The following is a 20,736-nucleotide window of genomic DNA, read 5'->3' as shown; positions in this document are numbered from 1 at the left end:
TCTCATATGATAGGTCTTTTTCCATGGAAAGCGAAGCACAGATTCTTTTGGCCAGTTAAATGTCAAGGCAATCCTCTCAAAAAGACCAAAGCAGCTTTCAACCTCAGAATTGCATAAAACGAGCACCAGAAGAATGTTTTGGTGCAGGTTTTTGGGCAGGAGCCGTGGTCCCTCAAAACTTTGTATCCTAATGTCTGTAGCTTTAGTTCTCTGCAAGGCTGAATTTCCCAATCACTGTCCTCTTTTTCTAGTTGATCCGGTATATTATATTTTTTTGTTGAAAAAGGATAATAATGCTGTAAAGTATAAGGTTTCTCTTCCAGGCTACGTGATGGTTAATCCTTTTCTGAAGAAACCACAGTGCCATCATCAGAAACCCACTGAAAGTAACACTGGTGCACATGCAATTTCGGATTTAGAAGGCAAAGCTTTAATTTAGTAGTCTTTCTTTCACTTCTCATATTTGGTGTTCAGATTGTTGCCATGACCTTAAAATAAAAAAAAGTTGAAAAATAAAAAGGTTTTTTATTAATTTTAAATAATAAAAACTTTTAGCAATTATTTTACTACCATGTCTTCACAATGTGTTTGGTATACATAATATCAAATGACTTTTGGAAATACTGTTCTATGTATTTGCATGAAAAGATAAGGAAATTAACTACTAAAGGCACCTGAGAAAACACCTGAACAAACTGAAAGCAAAACAATCACTCAGTTTTCCCAGAATTTAAACGCAACATACCTTAAGAGTTAACAACCAAAAATATGAACGAAAGAGAAAAGGAAAGCTGTTAGAATTCCTACAAGAGTGACCTCTTAAAAACCAGTTTTTTTTGTTTCAGGATTTTTACTTTCAGTTTAAAACATTCTTCTAATCAGGAAATAGAGAGTCAGATAATTGCTCTGGGAATCCTCTCGTCATTTCAGGGAACAATCTTTCCTTAATTGCAAATGTTATAATATATTGTTTGGGTTCTATTTTGATCTTTAAAAATATGTACAAAAAGATGTATGTAAGTTATTTGCACCCATAGAGTTTTCTTTATTTAATATTTTGCATGCAACATGTAAAAAGTAATTCCATAATTCCAAAATTAGAACATAGCTCTTCTTTTGGCGAGTCTTTGATGACTCATTTTCAGTTCTCCCTGTAACTCTAGAACAGTGTTTCCCAACTCTGGTCCTCTAGAGACACTCCTGCATATTTTAGGTGTTACCCTGATCCAAGCACACATGATTTCAATTTATGTCTAATTAACAGGCTTTTGCTGAATAATCTTAATCAGGTGTCTTAAATCAGAGAAACATCTTAGACATGCAGTCATATATAGTCTATAAGATTTTAACATTATAGTTATTTTCGTAATCATATTTTCATTTATGTTCTTTCCATTCCATTGGTTGAACATGTATTTTAAAAATATATGTGCCTTGAAACCAATGAATTATAAGTAAGAACAAAATGATGTGGTTTACGTCAAACTTCATTTTCATTTCATTATCAGAACATAAAGTAAATGAAGATCTCTGTTTAAATGGATGTGACATAGAGAAGCAGGAGGTGTGGTTTACAGAGAGATAAATAAATGCAGTCTGACTGCTACTTACCAGTCCAGTGACATTTTCTCTTTACCTTGACTTGTTGTTGTTTCTTTCTGCAATGGGCGACTCGTTTGTCATAGCAATTGACTTTGGCACTGCATTTAGTGGTTATGCCTTTAATATCACTAAAGGAGAGGAAGAAAGTCAGCCATACTTGCCAAGTTGGGGAAAGGAGTATGGATTTGACTCCCCAAAGACTCCAACCTGCATTTTATTTAATAAAGATGAAAAATGTCTGAGTTTTGGCTATGAAGCCAAAATGACATACAAGGAAATGAGCGGAGAAGAAGCAAAGAAACATTATTACTTTGAAGACTTCAAGATGGCCCTCTATAGCAAAGTAAGTATGAACAATAGTTTTACACCAATATTTAGATAACGTTGCTTATTCTAGATTATGTGATGAAACCTTTGAATTGCAGAAGAGAATAAGAGAGAAAGAATAGAGACTGATTATTTATATAAATTGTTTGATGAGAAAACATTCAAGGAAAATGCACAAAGGCATCAGTAAACAATGATATGAGATTACTATTTATTGCTAAACATCCTGCCAGAAATGTATAATGAAGAGTACAATCACTGCTCATACAACTACATTGCTGTATCTAACATCTAAATAATACTTTAATCTACAGAAACTCAGCAGCAATCTGAACATTAAAGCAGCCAATGGAAAGTCTATGAAGGCATTGAAGGTTTTCTCAGAATCCCTGAGATTTCTTAAAGAAGATGCACTAAGAACAATCAGCCGAAACACAGAAGGGAAAATCTTCTTGCCCTCTGACTTCACCTGGGTCCTGACTGTTCCTGCCATCTGGGATCATTCAGCTAAACAGTTCATGAGAGAAGCTGCAATGCAGGTAACATCAGGTTTTACAGAAACAATGACATTCTGAAATGTTCAGATGGATGAGAGTTTATCTTCTTGTAGGCAGGTATTATAACAGAAGGAGATGAGGAAAAACTGGTGATGGCACTGGAACCAGAAGCTGCTTCAATCTGGTGTAAGAAGCTTCCATCTGATGGCTTCATCTCTGAGAAGCACAACGCAGAGTCACTGGATCAGTTTCCAGGGACTCAGTACATCGTTGTCGACTGTGGAGGTAATGAGTCTGTGATTCTGATGCAATGTGTTATTGATTCATTCACAAACCTCTTTTACCATATTTACACAGAAGAATATAGCTTTTAAAGTGATATAAAAGCTATTTTTTGATATACATTGATCAGCCTCCCTATTATGTACCATTTGTACCGGATTGGACACCCTTTTGCCCTTTCAAAATATCCTTAATATGTCATAGCATAGATTCGAGGTACTGGAAATATTCCTCAGAGTGTGGTCCATATTGACCTGATAGCATCACTCAGTTGCTGCAGATTTGTTGCACATCCATGATGTGAATCTCCTGTCCCACCACATAACAAATGTTCTCTATTGGATTGAGATCTGGTGACTAGAGGCCATTCAAGTTCAGTGAACTCATTGTCGTGTTCAAGAAACAAGTCTGAGATTATTCACATTTTATGACATGGTGCATTATCTTGCTGGAAGTAGCCATCAGAAGATGGTACACTGTGGTAATAAAGGGATGGACATGGTCAGCAGCAATAATGAGGTAGGCTGCGGCGTTGACACGTGTTGTTACGCAACAACTCCCCCCCCTTCTCTCTCTCTCTACTTCCCCTTCTCAGAGGAGGGAGATGTGCAGCCAGCTCTCCATCTAACGGGTGAATTGAGTTTTCTAAATCTGATGGGATTTACCCTGTCCAGAACTGAAGTAAACTCTGTTTAAGCTGGCATCGAGAAAGACTAGCCTGGTTTCTAACGACCTCTCCCTCCAGATGTCCCACCCTTCTTCACCCTGTGAATTAGCCAGATTGAGCAGCCTGCAACCAGCTAGCTTCACAGAGCACACCTGTTAACGGTCGCTCTTTCTCTTTTTTACAACTTGCACTTGTTACTGAACCAGGTTGGTTTTAGTGACTCCTGCGAGTCCCAAGGGTGTTGTTTTGGCTAAAAGCAACCTATAAAACATTTTTCACTTTTTCCTCCCCGAATCAAACTTCATAGCTATTTTATGACCATCAATGAACTTTAAGGTGACTCATTAATGGAATGTCCACAACATTTTTTAGATTTTATTAAGGCTAATTATTTTATTAGTAAGGCAATTTTGCAAGGGTCAGTACAGCTTAATTCAGTAGCAGAGCCACAAACATGTCACGTTCAAAGTCACGTAAATCGCCTTTCTTCCTCCTTCTGATGCACGGCTTGAACTGCAGCAGACCGTCTTAGCCATGTCTACGTGCCTAAATGTATTCAGTTGCTCCCATGTGATTGGCTGTTTCAATATTTGAGTTAGCAGCTGGACAGGTGCACCTAATAAAGTGGTCAATGTATATATTTTATGAACTAACATGGCTGAAACTTGAATACTGTACATCTGATTCTTTGGATTATTAAACATTTTTTCTCTATTATTCCCCCTGTTTATCTAAGGAGGAACTATTGACATCACTGTTCATGAAGTCCTGGGTGGAGGAGGCCTGAAGGAACGACACAAAGTCTCTGGAAATGATCTGGGAGGACAAACTGTAGACAGAAAATTTAAGCAGTTTCTCAGAGAGATATTCCCTGAAGGAATCTGGGATGAATATGAACAAAAATCTCCTGGTGCAGCTCAGAGAATTATGTATGATTTTACCAATCTCAAACAAGTTGATAAAGATGTTCAGATTGGTTGCCCATTCGCACTGGGAATATTAGCTAAAGAAAAAACAGGTTCAGAAAACTTTGTTCAGTCAGAACTTGGTGCTTCCTGGGATGGTGATTTCATAAAAATCTCAAAAGACAAAATGAGGTCTTTCTATGATGAAAGTCTGCAGGGCATCACTGAGAACCTCATGGAAATCTTTACCAGTGATCTCAACATCAAGTACATTCTGTTAGTGGGTGGATACGCTCAGAGTAACATACTGCAGCAGCACATTACTGACCAGTTTGGACATCAGTGTAAAGTTCTGTGTCCTTTCAGAGCTCAGGAGGCGATTCTGAGAGGAGCTGTAGAGTTTGGTAGAAACCCAGATGTTGTGGCTTCTCGGAAAAGTTCCTATACTTATGGATTTGCTGTTTGTGAGAAGTTTGATGAGAGCAAACATAATAAAGATAAGAAATTTACAGCCAAAGGTGTGGAAATGAGTCGAGATATTTTCAGGAAACTGGTGAAAGAAGGTGAGGATCTTGGTTCAGAGGATACCAGAGAGTTTCTTTGTTCTTCAGCAAGACCTGATCAGAAACAGATTAAACTGAGATTTTTCCGCTCATTAAGAAAAGATCCAGTGTATGTAGATGAGTGGGGAGTGGAAGAGGTCGGTTCATTCATTGTAGACATGACTGGAGGCGGTAAAGTCAAACTGGAAATTGACTTTGGCTCCACAGAGATAACAGCTACAGGGACAAACCAGCTTAATGGGAAGAAGCAAACAGTAAAACTTGATTTCATGACCACAGACAGAGAATGTGTCATTGATGATGATGATGAAGAAGATCCTGTCAGTGTTGAATCCAAAACGCCAAAACATTAAATGGCCATTGATTAAAACGCACTGAGCCATAATAGTTGCCTTGATATTTTATTTCTGCAGTCATTCAGTATGCCAATGAATTCAAGGCATTGTAGTGGTATTTGGGCTTTGAAAGAAGAAATCTCTGTGCATATAAGGATGCGTTCACACTGCAGCCTGAAGTGACACAATTCTGATTTTTTTTAATGTAGTGCGACCTGTATCCGATCTTTTCAAGGTAGTGTGAACAGCACAGGTCGGATTCTTTTTCGAATGTGACCCATATCCGATACCTATCTGATTCAAATGCAACCTAACGTCCAGGTTGCATTCATTTGAAATGAACGTCACTGATTCTCAGCAAATCTCGCTATTCTGCGTCTTGATATGCGCAAGCGGGAAGAAAAACAACAAGTATGACGAACTATATGAGGATTAAGTTGTTAATATGTTGCTTCGGCCGGACAACAACTTCAAATATGTAACCTAAGCTCCACCGTTAGCCTCCATGTTTACTTCCGCAAACACTGAGCACTTCTTCTTTTTATGGCTGTTGACAGAACACTGAGAACGCTGACGTTATCGCGCCCTCTGCTGCGCATGCAGGACACTTTCAGGTTGTTTGCCTGTTCACACTGCAGAACACATACAGGTCTTATTTACTGGCAGAAAAATCGGAATTGGGTCACGTCAGGCTTGCAGTGTGAACTACCGTAACCCTACCCCTAAGTGGCCTCTTCACTTATTTACAATAAACATGGGAATTGGCTGCTGATCCTATCCTTTACTTTAGTCACAGTGGATAAACACTAAAATATATAGATGAAATCTAAAAAACACTTGGCATCAATGCTTTGATACTACCCAGCCTTGTGGGCTAAGTTTTCACCTAAAAAGTTACGAGACCTCGAATAATGTAATCAATGCATGAATGGAGATAAGTTGCTGCCATTTTGAAAAACACTTCTTTCTGACAAACCCTGCTCAAATTTTACTCATATCATTATTCCTACTCTAAATTAGTAGAAGTTACAATATCTTGGGAATAGTATTGTTTTAGTTCATGTAGTGGTTGAGGTTTCGTTGACTGTAATGTAAGAATGGTGTAATCAATAAAATCATTTAAGCTAACAACTGAGAACATATATAAAAATTTGTATAATTAATGTCTTCATACTTGTTTTAATTTTAGTGCTCATGTAAATGCCAGGTACTACTCAATTTTGGAAAGCTTTGAAGTGAAATTGAATGTCAATAAAAAAACTAATTGAATATTATTTTTTCTGTCTGCCTTTTCTTGCTGAGAAATAGTTCTTTAAATGATCATCTTTGTTATAGTATTAACACAAATTCAGCAGTGGGGTGTACAAAAGCCAAGGTCAATGATCCCTGTAAAAAAATCATTGTTTTTCTGTTTAGGTACCATATCTCTTGGAGAAAGCCCAGAATTTTTTTTCTTTTGTTTGGTTTCTGTTCCATCATGCTCTTACACAGTTGCTCGTAGATGTGCAGGTCAGTAGAGGCAGCGCTAGAGGAGTGGCCAGACAGCTTAGTGTTGAAAAGAAGCAAACACTAGAAGATATATGGCTTATGGTTGATGCATCTGTCAGAGTCATGTGGACAAATTTACACGTATGATGTCAATTTTTGTAGTAAGAGATATGTTGGGCCTTCAGCCAACATATCTCTTACTGTAAGGGATAAATTCGTAGCGGTCCTCCACAGCAGTGGAGCATACAAGTTTTGCACTGAATGTTATGTAATGTAATTAAAATCAGCTGACGGATTTAAAGGGACGTGTCTATTTAAATCCCTTGTCATCAAACCAGTGGCAGAGACTTTTAAAGTTGGAGGGGTAAGGGGGGGCCAGGGCTACCACTGGGGGGGCAAAAATTTAAATGATATGAATATATATATATATATATATATATATATATATATATATATATATATATACAGGTGTTTAGATATAGGTCTCGTTAATGGAATATTTGGTTACTTTTTTAAATGACAGGAGAATTTCAAGCCCCTCCATCATTTGACAGGTTATAATTTTACACCCTTGACTGGTACACAAAAATTAGACTTTTGCAAAGAGTTCATCGCAGAGGCAACTAAAATCAATCAATAAAAAAAATCCTTTCTGAATATTATCTCATGGACTCTGAACTAAATGCGTCTTTCTCACCGGGAACTGACAGCAAGTTGAAGAGTTATGGACACCTTGGTTAGGAAGCTCATTGCAGACCTTTAGTTGAAACGGCGCCTTTAACTCCAGTCTCCAGTACAGAACAGAGAAAACTAAAGAGAATGTAACTTTGTTTTAATCCATTTATAGTCTAAACAGAGGAGCCAGCAGTTTACCTTTCCATACCAACTTTATTTATAAAGCACTTTAAAACAACCACATATAATACAAAGTGCTGTACAGTAAAACACAACAATAAAAAATAAAAATAAAATAAAAACTCTTAAGTGTAAAATCAAACAAACATACCATTTAAAACTAGATTCCGCTGGAGTTGAAAGCCAAGTAAAATAGATGGGTTTTAAGACGAGCTTTAAAAGTGGAAGAAATTGTATTTATTTTGAAGAAATAAATACCGGTGCAGAAGTTAATTAGACCATAACAGTGCGCTGCACAACCAATGGGGACGCGGCTCCGCCGCTGCGAAGAATTAAACTTAACTCATCCTGCGGTTTTAGCAACTGGAAAACGTGACCCTCCCACAGCCAGAAGGAGAGCAGAGCAAATGTAACACCTGTTCGTTTTGGAGAAGCGAAACAACGCTAAATAAATAAATAAAAAATCTTTCTAAAAGCGCACGCCCGAACCGCGCACAGGGTAAAAAACTCTCAGGAGTAGCAGCTGACTGCTACAGACTGTTGAGGACGGAAAGAAATTAGACAGAAACAAGTGCAGTGCGCTGGACAATAAGTGCGCAAAAATGCTCCACCGTTACGTTAATCACACATGATGAGATGACAAATGCCAAATATACAATATATACTGTAGTTACGCTGCTTAGTTTAATGGTCGTCTAAAAACGAAGCCAGTAAAAGCTTAACTGAGTTAATATGTCAGATTCCCTCCTCACCCTCCTCTTGATAAGAACAGAGAGCAATTTGCTGGTTTCGTGTCCAGACTGTGACAAAGTGCAACTGACACACAGCAAATTTGGAAGTATTCCATCAACTCCTAGAGTTAAATTTTACACTTTTAAGGTGTCTATATAGGTTCACACTGGATGGTGTAGAAGTTACACTTTTGAAAGTGTTATTTGTGATAGAGTTGAATCAACACTCACAGTAGTTGAAATCAAATACACTTCAGTGTTAATTTACCCAAAAACTACAGTATATTGTCAAAAGTTAACACTATAAATGTGTTAATCTAACACAGAACAGTGTAAAGAATAGAACAACGTAGAAATCTGAGTTTTAAAATTCTACTGGCAGGGTATGCTGTGGTGGCACAGCCCACATATGAAAGCTCTAATTGTCAGTGCGGCTGTCGTGGGTTCGCTTTCTGGTCTTCCCCTTCTCTCATTACCCACTTTTTTTTTTTCAATTTACTACCAAATAAAAGCCACTAGAGCAATAAAAAAAAGGTTCCCCAGGAACTACTGGCCATCAATAATCTCCAAATTCATTTTAAGACATTAGATGCTACAAAAACACCAACACCATTCTCAGAATATAATCTTTTATTTCAAAACATCAAACAGCACTGACAGCAATATACAACAAAGGTCATACATTCATGGTACTTTGCACTGAAGGTGAAGTGTGCTTTGAAAGTTCATTGGAAGCGGCCCTGGATGGTTTTGTGGTCATTGATAGTGAAGTGTCTTTGGTGCTGCTCTTGTTTTCACCAATATGAAGGAGGAAGACTTCCAGCCTGGAAGGAAAAACAATAAATATAGCAGAAACATTAGAATAATAAATAAATATTTTAAAAAGTAGTGTGACCAAAACTAATCAGCCTCACCTGTGTGTGTCACCATCATAGTCATTCAAATTACTCTGCCCACCTGGTTTACAAGACAAAGCATAAAAAAGTCAGAAATAATTACTAAAGAAATTAGTCAGCTTATAGAAAAAAATGTGGACAGCATTAAAAGTCATGCCAACCTGTCTGAAGAAATGTGTTGAAGTCTTCATAAGAGGCTTCAGTCACCAACATGACACACTGACAAAGAAAAAACATTTAGGCAGTTTTTAGATGTGCCACAGGTACAAACCACCAGAGTCAAATGGCTCAATTGCCTCCTCATTGTGTAGATTGTCATGAAACATGGCTGGAACTGATTGAGATCTCTCCAGGACACACAGAAAACAGATCATAAAAGCCCGAGGGAAATAAGTAATCTTGAATCATGATTTAATGTTGATTAAAACTTATATAATCTTTATTGTAATGAAACGTATATAATCTGTATTGTGATAGAAACCCAGAAGAAACAAGTAATTCAGTATTATGATTCGAAGTGATTAAAACCTGTGTAATCTTCATTTTAAGAATGTACCATTAATCAATGTAATGAATTATGTGAACTTGATTTTAAAGAGTAAAAATAAGAAATCATAAATTAAGTAACATGAGATGCCCTAATACTGTGTCGCAATGTAAGAGCTTGCGTGGGGATTGCGAAATAAGCGAAATGCCAGATGTCGAAAAGAAGTGGATAGCCAAAGTGGCTGAGGTAATGGTCCAATGGGAGATTGTGTAAGCGCAACAGTAGATGGTTGTCTAAGTCACAGAGGCGCACACGACTGTAATACTGAGTATAAAAGGTGGAACCAGGAGAAGAATGGGGTTCTTTGTTCCAGCAGCGTTCAAGGCAAAACCACAAGAAGATGCAGGATCAAGATTGGGGCGATACTTTGAAACCATGGGAAGGTGAAGACTTCGTGCTGCTCTTGAAAGGAACAAGATCCGATGATCCACAACCTGGGGTTCTGATTCGACACCTGCCTTACTCTCAACCCAAGAAACATCTCGACGATGCTGCAGTAGACATGGGGGATAGAAAAAGATCACCTACGGATAAAGAACTGAGCTCATGAAGAGCATTCACCAGTTCAACTTTGGATTTATTCTGAAAGAGGACTCTGCTACGGCAAGATGGGTCCCTGACCATGGAATTTAAAGTTTTCTGCTGTCAAGATCAACTCAGCATCTGGGAAAGAGTGGAACTGCATCCCAAAAGCCTCTCTTAAGGTTTAGTGACAGTATAGGGACTAGAAGGGAAGTGTGTTTTCTAAAATTCTTTTACATGTTAATCTTTTGATTTTGATTGAAGTAGATGTATGTCAATTTCCCCTGCTACAGCTTGCTAATAAAATATTAAAGTCTACTTGACGTTGTGGACAGTTAAATTAATTAAGTCACAGGGATAACAATTCTTCTGGTTAACATAAAATCAATGCTCATGATCCTAGTGAAACGGTGGGGCTTCAGACGTTTCTTTAGTTATGATAAATAATGACCTTGGGACTCGGGCCGAGTCTCTAAAATTATCTAGGCTGTAACAAGTGCACGTTATTGATAGAGAAAGAGCTACCGTTAACTGGGGTGGTTTCTGGAGTCGGGCTACCACAGGCTATTTGGATGTCCGATCCATTAACTGTAGAAGGTCATAATCTCAGGATCTGAAGGTAGTTAGAGTCTAGACGCATCTTTCTCACTTCCGGCTTAGACAGAATGCCCTCTATAAACTCATCTGTGGTAATACTCAGGAGGTAGAGGCTTCACGGACTCATTAGACGAAGAGCTGGTCAGTAGTCAGTCAGCAGGAGTCTGAAAGGAGGTAGGGGTGTGGCTGATTATTGCGTAATAACAAGATATGTTCTCCAGAGTCTTGCTAATCACCTAATTATTGTATTAAGGTGGGATGCAGCAGCAGCACATCTAAATGTTGCAGGACAGTGACCCTCCAGGACTGGAGTCTGACACCTGTGGCTTAGATCAAGCCAACGGTCCAGCACAGCCACTACCCCATTTTGCAGTCTACAGCCAAAAACTTAAAGAAAACGACCCTGCAGCTAAATAATGCTAATTCAAATGGCCTCCAGATTTTCCTGACAGTTTCAATGTTAGGTTAAGATAATAAACAGTCCAAACAAATAAGCGAACTGTGTATATGAATCAATACTCGTGTAAAACATAAAAATAATGCCTCTATAAGAAATAGTCAAAAACATGATAATTTTAACATGGAACTTATCTTGTTATAATAAGCTCCAGACAAGACGCCATACTGCTGCCTCCGCTCCTCAGGCAAACATGTGACGCAGTAGCGGAACAAGATGGCGTGGGCTGGGGGGCGGGGCTAATGACCCAATTAATAAAGCTCATGATAATTTAACTTCACAACATAGACATGCCCGCAACAATGGAGCTAACAAGTTTCATCACCATAGTGAGCGACTATGTCATTTTGAAGTCCATCTGACATGAAGTATAACAAACCAAGAGAAGAACAGGAAAATCAGGATACTGGTCACTAATGGTGAAACAACACAAATTCAAAACATGTTAACGTTCCGTAGCTCTAGCTAGTTTGCCATTTGTTGCCAAGTGACTGATGATGACGTTGGTGACAAGCTTTACCCAGAATGCACTTGGAGAAAATAAGGACGATTAATTTGTAGTTTTGTGTGTCATAAAGTCAAATATAAGAGTGAAAATAAAGCCAGTCATGTGGCACAACATTTTATTCAATATTTTACACCCACTATGTCACTAAAATCAGTCAGTCTGGTAAAGTTTTTAGCAACCATGAGTCAACAATGGGGCACCCTATTATATAAGTTATCTAAATCAAAACCAGATTAAGTTGAGTTAGAAATCAACAATGGACTGGACTAACTTTTTAGAACAGTGTTTTTTCAACCATTGTTCCGCGGCACACTGGTGAGCAGTGAGTGATTTTCAAGTGTTCTGTGGAAATTATTCAATTTCACCTACGTGGTGCTGTATTTTCCGGACTATAAGCTGCTACTTTTTTCCTAAGCTTTGAACCATGCGGATTGTAGCCCGGTGCAGCTTTTCTGTGGATTTTTCTTCAACCAGCAGGGGGCTCTCTAGCAGGTAGTGAATCTTTAGAAGTCAAAATTGTAAATCAAAAGAAGAACGTGCTAATTATCATTTAGAGCAACCACATGCTAGCAGCAGTCAATTTTTCAATTAAAATAATGTACCTTGACTCAAAAAAGGTTGAAAAACACTGCTTTAGAACACTTCAGGGAATCTTAACACTCACCAACCCTCATGTTGTTGAATTAACACTGTATTTTTAACATTCCACACTTGCACTGGAAATCTGGCACTTCTGAATTTGCTGTGTGGGTTTTTCTCCCACCGAGAGAAGTGAGTGCAGGATCAGGAAACGATCAGAGTTCTGCCGTCTTCTAATCACGTCATTTCGTGAAATGTTATCTGATTTCAAAAACGTTCTCACAGAGAAATACTAAATGTTTTGTTTGATGACTACAAATTGGAAATAAAATGATTTTTTTTTCTTTGACGGACAACGAGAAAACTCTAGCGCAACCTCTGCTCCAAACTACAAACATTGTCGGCCCCTCTTTGTTTTTTTTTTGCGGAGGATCAGTAAATAGCTTATTGGTGTTTTACCATCACCACCAGGTATGAAGTGTGTTTTATTCTTTGAGTTGCACCACAGCGCAGCACAACTGAAACATCCAGGAGATCAGAATCAGCTTGCTTTTATGAGTACAAGTATAAAGGAGGCTGGTATCATGCCTGATATAAATCTATTTACATATGTCATCACATGGACTTATGTAAAGTTTTATACGTTTTCTTTTCATATATTTATTATTTTCCTTCTTTAGATATTAGGTTGCCTGAGAATGCTTCCAAATAATGTATAAAAATGACCTGGTTCTGTTACATGTCAATCATCAAGGGAGCCCCTGGGGGGGCAATCAGATGTCAGGGGGGCACTGGCCCCCCCTCTGGCTCCACGACTGCATTTAAAAAGCTTATAAACAGCTAATTTTTGGTCGGCTGACCTAAAATGTCCGGTATGATGTGACATGGAGCAGACTTACCTTTGGATACTTCACAATATTGGCTTTGTAAACCTCACTTCAGGGTTGAAATTCACTTGAAACCCCCTAACATGCTTTCAAGATGAGGTGATAGCACCTCTGAATGAGCTGCATATGACAGTGTTTTTCTGCTTTGTTTTTCTTCAAATATCACTTGAGCTGGGCTGCACAGTGGTGCAGTTGGTAGAGCTGTTGCCTTGCAGCAAGAAGGTTCTTTCCCCGAGTCATTTCTGCATGGAGTTTGCATGTTCTCCCTGTGCATGCGTGGGTTTTCTCCGGGTACTCCGGTGTCCTCCCACAGTCCAAAAACATGACTGTCAGATTAACAGAAACAAAGTAGGAAGAGAGAGGGAGGGGTAACATCTTGGCTCAAGTGATCCATCCATCCATCCATTTTCTTTACACCCTTGTCCCTTATTGGGGTCAGGAGGGTTGCTGGTGCCTTTCCAGCTAACGTTCCGGGCAAGAGGCGGGGTTCACCCTGGACAGGTTGCCAGTCTGTTGCAGGGCAGACAGACAGGACAAACAACCATGCACACACACACACACGCTCACCTAGGGATAATTTAGAGATACCCGCTTTAGAGTGAGGAATGTTCAGTTTTGAGAAGGCAGGGAAACATCTCTCTTAAATTTAGTCTTTGATTTGTGCGTGATTTCGTCACTAAGTCTCGCTTGGAGTCATAGAAAGAGCTTTGAGTTCATTATTATTATGTATTACACAGTGCACAATGGTATATTTTGCATATGGGGTAAATATATTCAAAGTTTATATGTAGAAAGTGTCATTCAATTGTAATCAGCCATTTAAGTTGTACAGATTCCCAGTTATGATTTGAAAACACATTTGTCACAGATATTTAGAAATGTCCCAAAAATAAATATGTTTAAACTGATTGAGCCCAAATTTGTTGAACTTTTACACAACATGTAGTTTTATAAGTCTAAACTACTTATTTGTGTTAAAATAATATTTTAGTCATATTTTACAATATTTATTTATAAAAAAAATTTGGTGAGGTGAAAAAAAACCTAAATTTATTCATTCTATTCTATCACTAATAATTCAGGCTGGGTAAAAGCTACAAAAGTACTGACACCAGAAAACCATTCTTTGACATCTTACCTTTACAGAGGTACCAAAAGTTTGCACTTAAATCTAAGAACTGTGAGGGTATTAGTGATTTATTTTTTTATGTTTTTTTCAGGCTGAAATTTACTTTCCACCCCTTTAGGGCACAATCAGTGGCGCAACTACACATTATTCAGGTGGATGCGAAAAAAATAAATCGGCGCCACCCCCCTCCACCCCCCGCAAGGAAGGTTGAAGGAATGTGGAAACATACTCTCGCTCTAACCCCCGACCCCTCCCCCCCCCAGATGACGATAAGTGAAAGGTAAAACTCGCTACATTCACCTCGTTATGTGCGCGAGGTGAAGGAGCGTAAGGCGCGCTGAAGTGTACGGGAAAACATCATTGGCGCGCCGCCCCCTCCACACGGGGTTTTGACGCCCCATCTGGTGCTGTGCCCCTATGCGTTGCATGCGCTGCATACCCACTTTTTGCGCCACTGGGCACAATGCACCACATTAATATACTTTCAGTTTCAACATCTGAACAGATGTTCAGAACTGATGTCCCTTAACTTTCTCCAGCTGAAAATATACAAAACTGAAATTATGAGGAGCAATCTAGAACAGTGGTTCTTGACCTTTTTTGAGCTACCGAACCCCCCAGTTTCATATGTGCATTCACCGAACCCTTATAATCCACGACCCCCGCCCACACACAATATACCTTGCGGTATTCTCATTTAGTAATGTAATTATATTAGCTGAGTTACCACCCCCACGCCACTAGAGGCAGTAGCAACCCTGAAAAGATGCGACTAAGGAGCAGATTTAGACTATAGAATTTGGTAAAACCAGTGAGTTTTGCTGAAGTAATTAAAGGCACAAGTTCAAATCCCTGCTGAGAGTGAAACTCCTTCAATCAGTGCTCCTCCGCAGCACTGATTGGCTAAGCAATGTAACGTGATCCTCTGCAGCAAGTGATAGCAAAGCGGGGCATCATCACGACTTTACACAAGTGTGTCTTTACCTCCGCGACAGAGGCTCCGCCGAACCCCTGAGACCGACTCACCGAACCCCTGGGGTTCGATTGAACCCAGGTTAAGAACCACTGATCTAGAATGAGCACACAGCTTAAGCTATTACAGCTATAAACCAGAGATCAGAACCAGACTTGGTGATGGACTCCGACCTGAACCTTCAGAACCACAGAAAGACAGTTGCAAAGTACCATCTGGATGGGATGGTAGAAGGCCAACATCGTTATGCTTGTGAACACTAACTTGTCTGATGACAATTATGTTTGAACAAAAGGTGGAAGGGAAAAACTGAACATTTATAACAATCATGATAGCTCTAATGAGAATAACAACAGCACAATTTTAATATGACTGATCCTAAAGTGTGTACTTACTTTAGAGTCACAAATTTATTTAATATTAGGATGAGTTTAGACAGAATGGCAGCAAGATCAAGAGACTGAAGACATTTAATTTGGCCAGACAAAACTTGATATGTAATTTCAGACAGATTAATTGTAATTCTATAGTAAATACTTTTACCCACACAACATATACTTTTATTTTACTAACACCTACAATTGTATTTAACAGAACAATACTGAGAAATAACATAAAAGCACAACAAACCTGTAATAAGAATAACAATTTACATTACATGCATTTTATTTTAAATGTAATATATTTGATTAATATTTATCATTTTTGCTTTAATGAAGCCTAATTTGTGCATTCAGAAAACTAAAACTGTATCAAAGACATTCATGCATGATGTCCTTTGTCTATTTATCAGAATCTTTGAGCCCATGAGGGAAAATGTCCCAGGAGTTTTCCTCATAATGCTGAGACTCCCAGTCTGGCTGGAGAGGCGGATTGTTTAAAGCGATCAAGCAGCCCAGCCAGTAGCACTCTGAGGTAAGACGTCTCAGATTCACCATCACATCCTCAGCTTTTTCACCTTCATATTTAGGAAAGGGACTCTGTCAAGGAGAAATTTGTTAGATTTACATTTCAAGTCTTTTAAATTAAACTCCTTCATTTTCTTTGTCCTGATTTACCTTCAGAAGATCTTTGTTGCTGTGGTAAAGAGCCAACTGCAGATTGTGAACTGCCAGCTTTCTGTATCCGTCAACCTGGAACATATGAATCAGGAAGGTAAGGCATATTGCATCTAAGGCTGAAACAATTCCTCGAATGATTTGAGTACCTCAACTATCAAAATTCCTCGAGGAAAATCTATCTGCCTTGTAGCTTCGTTAATTTATGTTTTATTATTTAGCGCACCGTGTTCCAGCCGGAACATTATTTGCGGTGCGCGGAGCTCTGACTTCTGTCTGAGTTGTTGACGAAAGCTAAGTGTTAGCGGCATAACGTAAAGTTTTCAAGTTCGGCTATGGGGATTTTATTGATTGATGATAGTACCCGGGGTTTTTGTTGTTTTCAATAAGCGTCCTTACAATGACACGGCGTGCACAAAACCAGGGCAAAGCACACCTGTCAGGTCTCCCCTTTTGGTAGGGAATCTACCATTTTTACCACTGTTTTTACCCCTTCCCTTCCCGCAGTTTTTAAAACCATTTTCTGTAAATATCCCATATTGCTCTCCCCCTGGGTCTTACGTTCATACCCCGGTCTACCGGTCGTGTCGACCCATTACATTATGTTCATTTATCTGTCTCTCCCGGACCTACCGTCTGTCTCCTGGTCTATTTTCTCACTCAAACCCACCATCTTACATTCGTTCGTTCGAAGATGAATACATCAACTAAAATCTGGAGCATAGACATTTTTTTATAGACGTATTTGTGAGCCTGCCTCTTTATTATTAAATTGAATATAATTGCAGATTTTTGTCTAAATTTTCTTCAGGTTAACTTAGAAAGTGAGCTATTATTTTTACAGGTTTATTTTCTAAACTATAAAAAAATAACTGTTAGGGAAGCTCAAATATGAAAAATTGGACTGATGTTCATATCCAATAGTAACATTGGTGTTATGTTGGATTTACCAATATTTTCTTTTATTTTATTTTTTATCCGATTACCCTATTAATCGCAAGAATAATCGATATATTACTCGACTACTAAAATATTCGTTTACAACAGCACTAATTGCATCACTTCCTGTCTGCTTTTTTGAACTCAGAAGAATAATTTTATTATATAAATTATTTTTATTTGATCTCTGTTCAGTGTGACACTTTCAATGAAAACCACCTCAATACACTTATTTTCTGATTCTGATTGTCTCCAGTTTCTTGAAATTTAACTAATTACATTTTCTCAGTAATTTCAACCATCACCTTATTGTAAAATTGATTCTTCTTTTCACAACAGTTTTTAATTTTTGCTGAATCTGATAATAGAAAAATAATTATTTAGCAAAGAACTGGATTAAATTTCAGACCACTTGATATGAATTTAAAACCTGTTGGTCCCTGAAGCCCCTGGTATGTTGGGCAGCAGCATGTTGGCTAATGGTCTTTTTAAGATCACATTTGATGTAAAATGGCATGATGTGAATAAAATGAACTAATCAGAACTGGTGTGGTTGAGAAAACGCTCCTGCGGTTGAATACCTTTTGGTTTTCCTGTCCACTGCTGGACTCTGTTGATCCAAAAGTTTCCTCTATTTGCTGCTTTATTCTTCTCATTTCTTCTGCTGCATCTTTAAAGGTTTTCTGCAACAGTGAGTTTGAGTGTTAACCAAATAAAAACCAAAGTTAAATCAAAAGGTATCCTTGCAAAAACAATAATCTCAGTTTACCTGAACCAAAGCCCTTGTAAACTCTGGACTGGTTTTACTGGATTTCAGAAGATCTTTGATTTCAATCCACTTCTCCAGCTTTAGACTGTTGTACATTTCAGTCAGTCTGGTTTTACTGACCGGGTCATTCATGCTCTCAGTGTCTCCTGTCTTTATTGAAACAGCCATGTCTTGTGCCAGTCTGTCAAAATAAAATATGCTGTTTACTAAAAACCATTTCCTCACTGGATTTAATGAGACATGAACAATTCTTTGTGAATGGCTTCATGTACAGTACCTGTCTTTCAGTGATTTCATTTCCTTCCATAGCTTTTTAATAGTAGAACTGCAAAAAATACAAATCAAAGAACTAAAAATTACTGCTTCTCAAACTTTGTGTACATTTTTCAATGTCAATATTTATAATGGAAAGAAATATAATTTTTTTTTTACTTAGATAACCAAACAGCGAATTGTTTAAAAATGTTTGACCTCATCTAACCTGATCATGAAAAACAAATGTCAAGTAATATTAACTACATGTCTTATACCCTATTTAAAATTAGATATTTTCAAATAAATATTTTTGTGCATGTACAATGTCTGTCAGATATTATATCCATTGTGTAGTTTAATGCGTGTGTTTATATATTTGTTTTGCAACAAGATGAATATTTACATAATGCACAATACTCACTCTTTCTTTTTAAGTTCTCCTTTGTAATATGTTTCCATCTGTGTCAAACTGATTTAAAGACAAAAACTTTGTTTACAGAAGAGTTGAAAAATAAATTTAAAAAATAAACATTTTATCAGAGAACAGTAAACACAGCATTTTGTTGGTACCACTAGAACCAGGGGCAGGAAGAGCAGCCAATAATCCTATTAAGAAGGAGTTACATTTTTTAGATATATTTTACTTTGAGTAAAACAAGTGTTTAAATTATGACCATGACATCTAACTGAATTTATAAAAACACAGTACATAATCACACAGAGACAACTTAAAGGGAAACTCACATCCAGATCAACTGTTTTCTTTTTTTTATCTTTTGCTCATAAAATGTCTAAATAAACTATTTTGGGATCTATTTATATGTTTCTGTGAATTTTAAATATTTGTGCAATTCTTTTAGTTCAGCATTGTTTGGTCTAAAACAAGGTTTGGCTTGTAGAGGGAGGTTAGTTATGCTTTAAAGTTACTGCTGCAAAATCTGGTATTTTGAAATTACTGAAGAAAATAAACTTTTTTCAATAGAAAATGTTGGTAACAAATAATTATGAAATGAATTTTTGTTATAACTTACACTCAGGTAAGAGAAGCAAAAGTAAGGATGGTGCAGAAAAGTTATGAAGAGATGGACTTTTTGTTCAGAAAGTTACCCAATAAATGTACATAGATACTAGTCATCACTGATTACAATCAATATTTCAATCAGTTTTTTTACTAACCTTTCTTGGTGTTTACACTCATTTTTTTCACATGGGAGGGAGCTGGGTGTTGGTTCAGATTCACTATCTGTTTTGCTAAATAGAAAAAAATAATAGGGTTGAAATCAGTTTGAATAAAAATATAATTTCTTTTGGGGGCTTTAGACATTTTAAACACAATTTATGTTTATTAGAAAAAACTTACTTCGCTTCCTGATGTTCATCTTTTACTTCCTGTGTCCCAGCAGTCCTGTTCACAACATGGTTCTTTAATGTCAACAATATTTTTCTGAAATTATCAAAACTCTTTGACATTTTAAGATTTATGAATGAAAAAATCAGTAAAAGGTTTTTCTTGAATATATAAAAATATTTACCTTATTTCAGTTGTATTTTCTTCATCTTCGTTTGAAAGATTTCTGCAGATTAAAAATGATTTTAGTTCAATTGTTTGTTTTCAAAGCAGGAAATGAATCAACAGAGGAAACAATCAGACATGTTTCATCATAATATTAAATTTCTTACTGCTCGATTTGCTGTGTTTTTGTTGCTCCATCCATGTTTTCAACACTGTTGAAAATATTTATTTGTTAGTAATATTTTGTAAAATTCTTCTACATCATAAAAGGTTTTAATCTTATGAAATTAAAATATTTTCCACATTATTTAAAAAATGTACTTGTTCAATGTACCTGCTTTTATCATCACTGTTTTGGTCATCAGGTTTTCTGTGGATAAAAAATATCATTAAAAATGTCCCAAATCATCAACAGAGCAAAACTTTAATTGGACCATTAGATATTTTAAAGTTAGTCGAGTTCCATCAAATCCTGTTTTTAAAAAACTTACTTCACTTCCTGTTGTTCATCTTTTACTTCCTGTGTCCCAGCAGTCCTGTTCACAACATGGTTCATTAATGTCAACATGTTTTTCTACAATTGTACAACTTTATCTGACTTTAAGTTTCAGAAACTATTCATTCCATCAAAAATGCTTCTTACTATTGATTATATATTTACCTGCTTTCAGTTGTATTTTCTTTATTTTTGTTTAGAAGATTTCTGCAGGTTAAAAATGATATTAGTTCTTTAATTCCTAGAATATTTTACTAAAATTATCCAACCTTTTATGTCATTCTAAGTTTTAGAAATTAATAAATTAATCAAAATGTTTTGTGGAATATATTAAAATATTTACCTGCTTTCAGATGTAT

General features: G+C 37.2%; 2 protein-coding genes and 1 long non-coding RNA gene across 3 annotated transcripts; 1 reads left to right on the top strand and 2 right to left on the bottom strand.

The window, feature by feature from the left end:
• Positions 1-1,649: 1,649 nt before the first annotated feature.
• Positions 1,650-6,396, top strand: LOC103461822 (heat shock 70 kDa protein 12A-like). Its single transcript, XM_081604635.1, has 4 exons — positions 1,650-1,945; positions 2,244-2,468; positions 2,540-2,711; positions 4,112-6,396. Exons 1-4 carry the CDS (start codon positions 1,664-1,666, stop codon positions 5,194-5,196), a joined length of 1,764 nt encoding a protein of 587 aa, XP_081460761.1. The 5' UTR covers positions 1,650-1,663; the 3' UTR covers positions 5,197-6,396.
• Positions 6,397-8,864: 2,468 nt separating this feature from the next.
• Positions 8,865-9,515, bottom strand: LOC145554257 (uncharacterized). Its single transcript, XR_014090288.1, has 3 exons — positions 9,310-9,515; positions 9,167-9,209; positions 8,865-9,076 (listed from the first exon to the last, which is right to left on the bottom strand). It is a non-coding gene; the product is annotated as an uncharacterized LOC145554257 (long non-coding RNA).
• A 6,284-nt stretch (positions 9,516-15,799) lies between these two features.
• Positions 15,800-19,770, bottom strand: LOC103461775 (uncharacterized). The gene is made up of 8 exons (XM_008404125.3): positions 19,729-19,770; positions 19,545-19,619; positions 18,790-18,837; positions 18,391-18,438; positions 18,114-18,294; positions 17,926-18,027; positions 16,406-16,480; positions 15,800-16,327 (listed from the first exon to the last, which is right to left on the bottom strand). The coding sequence occupies exons 3-8, from the start codon at positions 18,825-18,827 to the stop codon at positions 16,130-16,132; spliced, it is 642 nt and encodes a 213-aa protein (XP_008402347.3). The 5' UTR covers positions 18,828-18,837; positions 19,545-19,619; positions 19,729-19,770; the 3' UTR covers positions 15,800-16,129.
• Between the last annotated feature and the right edge of the window lie 966 nt (positions 19,771-20,736).

Source organism: Poecilia reticulata, chromosome 2, assembly GCF_904066995.2.
Source record: "Poecilia reticulata chromosome 2, P_reticulata-male-v2, whole genome shotgun sequence".
Taxonomy (NCBI): Eukaryota; Metazoa; Chordata; class Actinopteri; order Cyprinodontiformes; family Poeciliidae; genus Poecilia; species Poecilia reticulata.
Note: the sequence above shows the minus strand (reverse complement) of the source record. Positions and strands in the feature narration are given on the sequence as shown.

Bases quoted from the DNA above. Each gene is read 5' to 3' on its own strand.
- LOC103461775 (XM_008404125.3), bottom strand. From the start codon at position 18,827: ATGGAAACATATTACAAAGGAGAACTTAAAAAGAAAGA. The intron at 16,481-17,925 runs GTATTCAACCGC...CATATGTTCCAG, and splicing joins GTGGACAGGAAAACCAAAAG to GTTGACGGATACAGAAAGCT. The intron at 16,328-16,405 runs GTAAATCAGGAC...TCTCCTTGACAG, and splicing joins GCAACAAAGATCTTCTGAAG to AGTCCCTTTCCTAAATATGA.
- LOC103461822 (XM_081604635.1), top strand. From the start codon at position 1,664: ATGGGCGACTCGTTTGTCATAGCAATTGACTTTGGCACTGCATTTAGT. The intron at 1,946-2,243 runs GTAAGTATGAAC...TTTAATCTACAG, and splicing joins AGATGGCCCTCTATAGCAAA to AAACTCAGCAGCAATCTGAA. The intron at 2,712-4,111 runs GTAATGAGTCTG...TGTTTATCTAAG, and splicing joins CATCGTTGTCGACTGTGGAG to GAGGAACTATTGACATCACT.